At 32.0% G+C, this 8,834-nt stretch overlaps 1 protein-coding gene across 1 annotated transcript; it reads right to left on the minus strand.

Moving 5' to 3' along the window:
* Positions 1–561: 561 nt before the first annotated feature.
* Positions 562–3,708, minus strand: LOC134697447 (uncharacterized). Its single transcript, XM_063559725.1, has 3 exons — positions 3,703–3,708; positions 1,918–2,386; positions 562–1,345 (listed from the first exon to the last, which is right to left on the minus strand). The coding sequence occupies exons 1-3, from the start codon at positions 3,706–3,708 to the stop codon at positions 894–896; spliced, it is 927 nt and encodes a 308-aa protein (XP_063415795.1). The 3' UTR covers positions 562–893.
* Between the last annotated feature and the right edge of the window lie 5,126 nt (positions 3,709–8,834).

The following is an 8,834-nucleotide window of genomic DNA, read 5'->3' on the forward strand; positions in this document are numbered from 1 at the left end:
AAATCACAAAAATACTGAACTCCGATGAAAATTCAAAATGGAAAGTCCCTTATTAAATGGCAAAATTAAATGATAAAACACATCATAATAATAATTGTATTTTATTCAGAAGCAATACAGCCTATAACATTTACATATACAAATATAATAGCATCAGTGAAAAATTACATACACGTTTTATAATTACAAACAGTTTGTATCAATGGCGGAGAATGACAATAAATAATATAAATAATGAAATATAAGTATGATATAAATAACGATTATTTACATCTACATAATATTAGTTACATAGTGTGTTAGTGACCTAATACGATAAATACGGGGTTAGTAAATTCCATTCGCTCTCACCCCATATGGAATTTACTAACCCCGTATATATCGTATTAGTTACTAGCACACTATGTAACGAATTTATCTTACCGCCTATCTTTATTTGTTGAATCTCGACTAGAGTTGTCTCGTTTACAATCATACCAGGTCTTTATATCTAAGTTTTCAAATCTACAACTTTAAGAATCCACTTTCATTGGTTTTATTTCAACAGAAAAACTAATGTAAACAATAACAATTTAATATCAATAACCTTGATATAACAATATTAATTAAAACAAGATGTTCAATACATTTAGGCGACAAATAGTGCCAAAGTCAACATGCAACACATTTTTTGTGTACAAAATTGAAAAATAAATGTTTTTGTCAACATGACAAGTGTGATTATTTCATCACAACTACTTGTTGATGGTAAGGTTGTGTATAACAGTTACATTGCCATAGAAGATCTGACTCTGAGGTTTTGTCGACTGCATGCATGTGGTTGTTTGTCTGTATTAAATTGGTTTCGGCCGGTTGTCATCAAAGTCTCCTAAAATATCCCCAATGTCAATATCCTATATTTGTTCCATAAATGACACACTATCATCACTATTAGATCTATTGGATGTATGGTTGGAAGCAATAACTGCTCTTTGCACAAGATTATCAGATAGAGTTTTACCCATTTTAATTTTCTCGTCAGTATCAACACGCTGGTACGTTGTGAGTGACTGTACGGACTTGTGCCCAGTGACTGCCATTATTTGTGCAGATCCATACATGTTTTGTGATAAAACTGTGGCTCCAGTTGCTCGTATAGAGTGATTGGTATAAACAATAGACAACTTACACTTCTTACTGAGTTCTGACATAAATGTACTTTTTTTTTCTCCTAGTGGCATATTATAGTACCAGACATCAGTTTCTGTGGGAAAACTATCCAATGGTTTCTGCCATAAGCGATCATTTGATGGATGTAATCTACGAATATAGTTCTCGTATGAGGCAACAGGACAATACACAGATCCTGAAATAGAGAGTAATAATTTAGATATTTTCAGGTTTAACATCAAGAACGAAGACGTAGATACTATATATAAAAAAGAAGATGTGGTATGATTGCCAATGAGACAACTGTCCACAAGAGACCAAAATGACACAGACATTAAGAACGTTTTACTATAAGTGACAGTTCACCATATAGCCTTCAACAATGGGCATATGTTTTTCTTGTATTTACATTGATATATCAAGCATGTAGAAGGTCCCAAAATGACGCATGTAAATCTATTCAATTGAGAAATACATGTATGATACATTTTACGTACAGCAATAAACGACACAACAATGAATTGCAGGCTCCTGTCTTAGTCTATAATTAGATAATGACATTGCTACCTTTCATAACTATTTATAGTTACTACATGTACTTGTTGTTTTAAGTTTTTATATTTTCAGGAATATCATTGCTTAATTGTTATTCATTTCTGTGTGGCAATCGCTAATGTTGTATATTTGATATAAAGTTAGTAAGCGTCATATATTTTTTATACTCAATTAGTATGGTGTAAACCCCCCCTTTTATTGTCATACACTCACCTGGTGATTCTGGCATTACTTCCGAGACAAGCTCCTTATCTGATTGCCGATGATTTTTGGTAAGTTCATCTTTGGACTTTGTAACATATTTCAATCCTGTTTTAATGTCAGTTTTAATTGTGAAGCTACATTTAGTCATACTGTGCATATTTTCAATTCCTCTTCTGCAGAAATAAAGTATAATGTCAAACTGAACCTTATTTGCCAGGCCAGTTGGTGTATCAGGTGATAGGAACATAGATGTATACAGTGTTTCACGATCAACTTCATTGATAACGGGGAAATGTTCAACGTCACCTAGTCCAAAACGTTTCGATTCTGTCAAGGCGGCTTTAAAGTTTGAGTTACTGTCATTAAATGAAGAATCCTTCACAATATCAAACGTTTTACTGTGCGGAGGAGCCTTAAGGTATCTGTTAATGCCATGCCTGATGGACTCTAGTGACGATGCTTTGTATCGTTCACCATCCTAGTCCAGTCAATCTAGCATAAATTTGACCCTAACCTGAAAGTAATTGCAACAGAAGATTTTTAAGTTTTAATCTTTAGCATTATACCCCAAATATACACAGAAAAAAGTCCCATAAAATCTAACTTGAGGAAAACTAAAAAAATTACCATTTAAAATTCCTATGGATATTTGCATTGAAAAGGGAAATAACTCTTGCAAAAAAGGCAGAAATTTCAATAAAAATTGATACAAAATTATAACTTTACCGCTTCTATTCATCAGAATGTATTGATTCTTGATTTTTTAGCAGTCTTTAGAGTATAACAAACAACATTTAAGGTGTTTTCATATATTTTATCAAGCTATAATCTAGATTTCTTAATTTATTAGTTGACCATTTTTTGAATTTTTCAACATGTCAAAGTAAAGAATCTCAAATTTAATAAAAATAATAAAGCATGTATTCTTCTTTTTGTGGTTTAAAGTTTCTTTAGATAAGTAAGTTGCTGAAAAAATATAATATACAGATATAGACAATACCAAATTTTCACATTATTTTTTCAAAATGGTTACAAAGCTTCAAATTTGCAATTTCTTTAATGAAAAATGCATGAAAAAAATAAAACTACCCATAACACTTAGGTTTTGTACATTTCATGAGCAGAAGATTATATAATTTTGTCAAATACAAACTTATAACACCATCAAAGTATCATACTCTACATAAATTTCAAGAAAAACAACAAAAAACTGACAAAAAAAAAGACTCATTTTTGTAGGAGTTATCTCCCCTCCCAATGTAAATTTCCATAGGAAATTTAAAATGCTGATTTTGAGTTTTCCTCAAGTTAGATTTTATGGGACTTTTTTCTGTGTATATAAAGGGCATAATACTTTAGATTAGAACTAAAACATTTTCTGTTGCAATTAGTTTAAGGTTAAATCTTAGTTTGACTGGACTATCCTCTTTTCGTAGGTCGACATAAAAATGACACCGAGTCTCAATCAGTCGGACACAATCAAATTTTTCAAAGTCATCATCTTGTTCTTTCTCCTAAAGATAGTCCCGGAGTATATTTGCACACTTTCTGTTTGCTTTCAGTGTATTTTCCGCATTTATATTCAATCTTTTTGCATCAATTTCTTCATTTGTTGTGCTTGCAAAACGTTTCGAACCTCTCGTCGACGCCATCTTTACTTTACAAAGAGACGTAACTCCACTACTAATCGTGTATGGAATAAGCCCCGCACGTGAATATACACGGTTTGCACGCGGACGATTTTAACCAATCATATCCCTAGAAATGTATAGGAGGTAAGATAAAGGTATTTACCTTCATTATTAAGCTCTTCAGAGTTATGAACAGACAATAATTGTAAAAAGAATAGACAACAACTGTCATATTCCTGACTTTATACAGGCATTTTAAAATGTAGAGAAGGTAGATTGAACCTGCTTTTATAGCGCTAAACATCTCACTTGTACGACAGACGCATCAAATTCCATTATATTGACAATAATGCGTGAATAAAATGTCACAAATAGGGTACAACAACAACAACAGTATACTGTTAACTTCTTTTTCTGACGTACCTGTATGAGGTTAGCATCGTAAGAATACAGGAAAAATCGGAACGAAAAGGGACACAGTTGGTTCTCATGAGAATGCCGATTGTATGTTGAAAACACGTTCTCCAAATGTAACAAATATGTTGTCAGTCAAGAAATCAATGCAAGCATTTTAGATTATACTAGTTTCGGATAACTTTTTATTGCAATCTGTATGATATTTACAAATAAGGGGTTATCTTGTATCTGATATATATTTATCAACGTACAGTGGGGAAACTTTTTAAGGTTAATATCTTTAAAATAGAACTACTGATTCAATATTTGAGGAAAAGAAATATCAACTGAAGTATAATATATTGCAAATATTTTTTTTTGTGATTTTAAACAGCTTTCTTACGAATCGTCTGTTTGAAGCTTATAGTATTAACGATCCTTTACAATATCTTATATTGTATTAGGAGTAAATTAATGTTTTACAAGTTCTGTATTACTGTTTATTCGTGTCTTCAATTACCAAAACAAATCTATCATAACTAATTTGCAATCGTAAGTATTCTCGTGATTACATCTAATACGTGTATTTCTTTTTTGTTTTACTTCAAGAACTGCCGTTCATTATTCGAATGATGTTTTACTATACGAGAAGAAATATAGCTACACATTTCATTGATATCGGTCTATTCAAAAAGAGAATAGAAATCTACAGTTTTATTTTTTTACTGTCAATTTCCCCTTTGTTTAACTCATAAAATTGAAAATACTATATATTTCAAAACTTATTGGACATTAATATTAACATGGTTCCATTAACATTAATGAATTTTAGTCTTAAACGGTAGTATTGAACTATTAATTTGAAAAGAACGTACTAAAATCAGAAGTATGATGAAATGAAATGTTGCACATAGCTTTAGCTGGTAGTATTTTTCAAATACTTTTTTTTTTTATTAAGGATACTGTTTTGTATAATTAAAATAATAAAAGTCGATCAGATCTTAGAGTTTTTAAGATAGGTTGTTTCAAAAAGATGGATTTGATAAGGATCTGCTTTTAAATTGGTAACTGATGAAAAGTAGTTAAATTCTTAATGTAGAGTGGATATCTGTCGATAGTTTTCCTTCAATTCTAAACTTCAAAAGATTACATTATAAATGTTATTAACTTTTCAATCATTTAATCTTCATCATAAAAGATGCTTTGCTGACAGATTTCTATAATCTGCCATAACAAAACTTATGTATAAACCTTTATACTAATTATGTTTAAATGTACAAGGAACGAAAGGTACGAACAAAAACAAAGCACTCAACGCCTAACAGGCAACACCATGAACAAACCATACGGTAAAACAAAAGGCAAAGAGGTACACAACATAGAAAAAACAACAAGCCTAATGTACCACACAAATAAAACGGACTGGGGTCAGGGAATCGAAAAGGGTTAATGACTCCTGTTCAAATAGTAGCTTCTGTCGCGTGGCACGTTTCAGGGAAACATCTGGGAGCAGGTAGAAATTAATGTATATCGTTAACAAGGAAACTGTCGGCGGGATCTTGACCATGAGATAAACTAATGTTGCGTCGAACGTAACATACAAGACTATCATACTAAAATAACACAGACGATAGTATAAGACAATAACAACCAATCAAAACAAAAGAATAAACAAAGACTCATAAAACAAAAAGACATTTACATCAACAGTTACAAATACTAAATAAGAAATAACACGAACTCCACTAAAAACAGGGAGTGAAATCAGGTGCTCTGGAAGGGTAAGCATTTCCTGCACTGTACATGGTACCTGTCATGGAATAATATGAAAGAGACACTCTCTCTCTCTAACGTTAATCAATCATAAATGAAACTCTCAGATTTAAATGAAACTAAAATGAAATTGAGATTCCCAGATTGAAAACAACTCGTCAAAGATTTCTTATGAAAAATGAAACGAAACAGAAACTTTCAGATTGAATACATTTTAACACAGACTTGCGAGGCAAAGTTACACGTAATAAATTAAATACTCAAAAAATCATAACAACTTTTCACAGACTTTTGACCTAACATAAGCATACCAGACTGTCAGACTGCAAATAACTTGACACAGAATCCTGAGTTAAATTCAAACGTAACATAGATAGACCCTTAGTCTTCTACTAAAAGTAACACTGAATCCTCATAATACGTAAGTCTATGTAGGTATACATCGGTAATTCCACAAGAAAGGCATGTCGTCGTATTGGAATTCATTAGGACTAAGAGCTAACTAGTCCAGTTTTAAATGTCACATTCATACAGCTCTCAAGGTCAACACATAACCACGAAACTGCCAAACCGGAAGACAGCCCGTTATACAAACCATAAATCTCGATCCGACTACCAACAATATATATGATGACCTCCAGAATTATAAGGACTGGTTGTGCTGGTCAGCTCTTGCGACCTTCGATCCATCCCGACTTTCAGGAGTGATCGTTTCAATAGCAACGGAAATTTTCAAAATTCGTTATAAACGGGAAAAATAACACAATAAATCATTTAATTGTTCATAAATAAAAATATGAAATATTCTTTTTAAGCATGCAATAACAATATATATAGACATGCGAATATATGTTCAAGACCATATGAGTATTTGGACCGTACGCGTACGGTCTGGACCGTATACGTATATTCATACGGTTCGACCATACGCGTACGGTCGGACCGTATAAGTATATGCGTACGGTCCAATACGAACTTACTATACATGTTATTGATTATATGGGTACCGTTAAATTGAAACAATCTTTATTCTTAGTTTTACAAATTGTTATTGATAATTTATTACAATTAAATGTAGATAGATAAAATGAACAAACGAACAATTGAAATTAGGTATTTGTTTAATTGTATACTATATCTGAATCCTATTTTGGTACTCTCACCCAAGGTGACACAATTTAAGTAACGTAATATTTTTAGCATTTTCATGTATGCAGTTCATGCATGTTCTTTTGTATTTGCATTTTTTGGTAAAGTTGCTAAATATTCTAAAACATTTGTACTCCCACTTTATGTTAACGTTCACTTCCGATATCTTCAATTTCAGCGTTCATAATGCACTTAATGTACTACTGATCGACATGCTTAATGCAAGAGTTTAGCATATTTTATTAGCGTGAATTAAAAAAGTTTAAAATATAAAGTTTTTGTTTCAATTACAATTGAACTTTTTTATATTAATTTGATAGTTATGTTGATCTGCTATATGCATTTGTTTCTAGTAAACTTTACCACCTTTTTAATATTAGTCAGACCGTACGCGTACGGTCCGACCGTATGAGTATTTTGAAAAAGTACGCATACGGTCCAAATACGCATACGGTTTGGAACATATTTTGAAAAAGTACGCGTACGGTCCAAATACTTATACAGTCTGGAACATATACACAGTTCTGAATTAATCAGTACTCCCACGTCATATAATTTCTTTTGTGAATCAGCTGTCGCTCGTGGTAAAATATTTAGCATAAAGGGCTAATCGGTGGTTAAATCATTATAAATTCAAGGACCTATGAATTATTTCTTATGTATGACATTAGAAGTTTTTAGTCTTGCAGAACAGTGTTGATATGTAAGACGATAGAAATGTACAAAAAAAAACGTGGGTAAAATACTTTGTAGAATGTGTTTTAAATTAATATCGGTATGACGTCAGAACAGCATTGTTTGTTTATCGATATTAATGAAATTGACGCAAATAAGTGTTGATAGCATTTGCTTTATGTTAGAAATAACTTTATCGGAACAATTATATATTTCTATTTTCATTACCAGCAGTTTTATTTTTACTCCATTCTTTCAAATTATGATGGTTATGATTTGTTATTTGTATATATATAAAATTGAGAATGAAAATGGGGAATGTTTCAAAGAGACAACAACCCGACCATAGAAAAGACAACAGCAGATAGTCACCAACAGGTCTTCAATGAAGCGAGAAATTACCGCACCGGAGGCGTCCTTTATCTGACCCCTCGACAAATATATACTAGTTCAGTGATAATGAACGCCATACTACACAACTCCAAATAGTACACAAGAAACTAAAATTAAAAATAATACAAGACTAACAAAGGCCAGAGGCTCCTGACTTGGGACAGCTGCAAAAATGCAGCGGGGTTAAACATGTTTATGAGATCTGAAACCCGTCCCCTCTATACCTCTAGTCAATGCAGAAAAGCAAATGCATAACAATAGGCCTATTAAAATTCAGTTCAAGAGAAGTCCGAGTCTGATGTCAGAAGATGTTACTAATGATTATAAACAAAATGACAATAAAACATAAATAACAACAGACTACTAGCAGTTAACTGCTCCAGACTTCAATGAAACTGATTGAAATATTATGATTTCTTCATATGAATATTAGGCACAATCCTTCCCTTATTATACCATCATAACATATATGAGAAGAACATACCCCGTGTCATGCCAACAACTGGTTTTTGAATGAATGTGTTTAGTTCCGATGCAAAGACCCTATAAGTGAATCAATACTAACGCCAAAATATGCAATCTTTAATGACCTGACAACAGTATCGTAAATATTGTAATGCCGACATTCCCCCCTTTTTATGGTAAACCTATGTCTGTATAGTTTCTCGAAATTATTGAGGATAAAACGATAGATGTTAGTGAGATGTCTAATGTTACAGGTAGTGTAAAACTTGTCATTGTTATTTTGGCTGTTGTTTTCATGATACGACAGATTTGTGTATGTTAGTTTGTTAAGAAGTTTTAGTTCACGTACTGATTCCGTATTTTCGCGCTAGTTACCTTATTATACAATTAACTCCAATAAAACTGTTCTAATGAACTAATAATAAATTTAAAGTCGAAACCCAT

The sequence above is a fragment of the Mytilus trossulus genome, chromosome 14 (genome assembly GCF_036588685.1).
Source record: "Mytilus trossulus isolate FHL-02 chromosome 14, PNRI_Mtr1.1.1.hap1, whole genome shotgun sequence".
Classification (NCBI taxonomy): Eukaryota; Metazoa; Mollusca; class Bivalvia; order Mytilida; family Mytilidae; genus Mytilus; species Mytilus trossulus.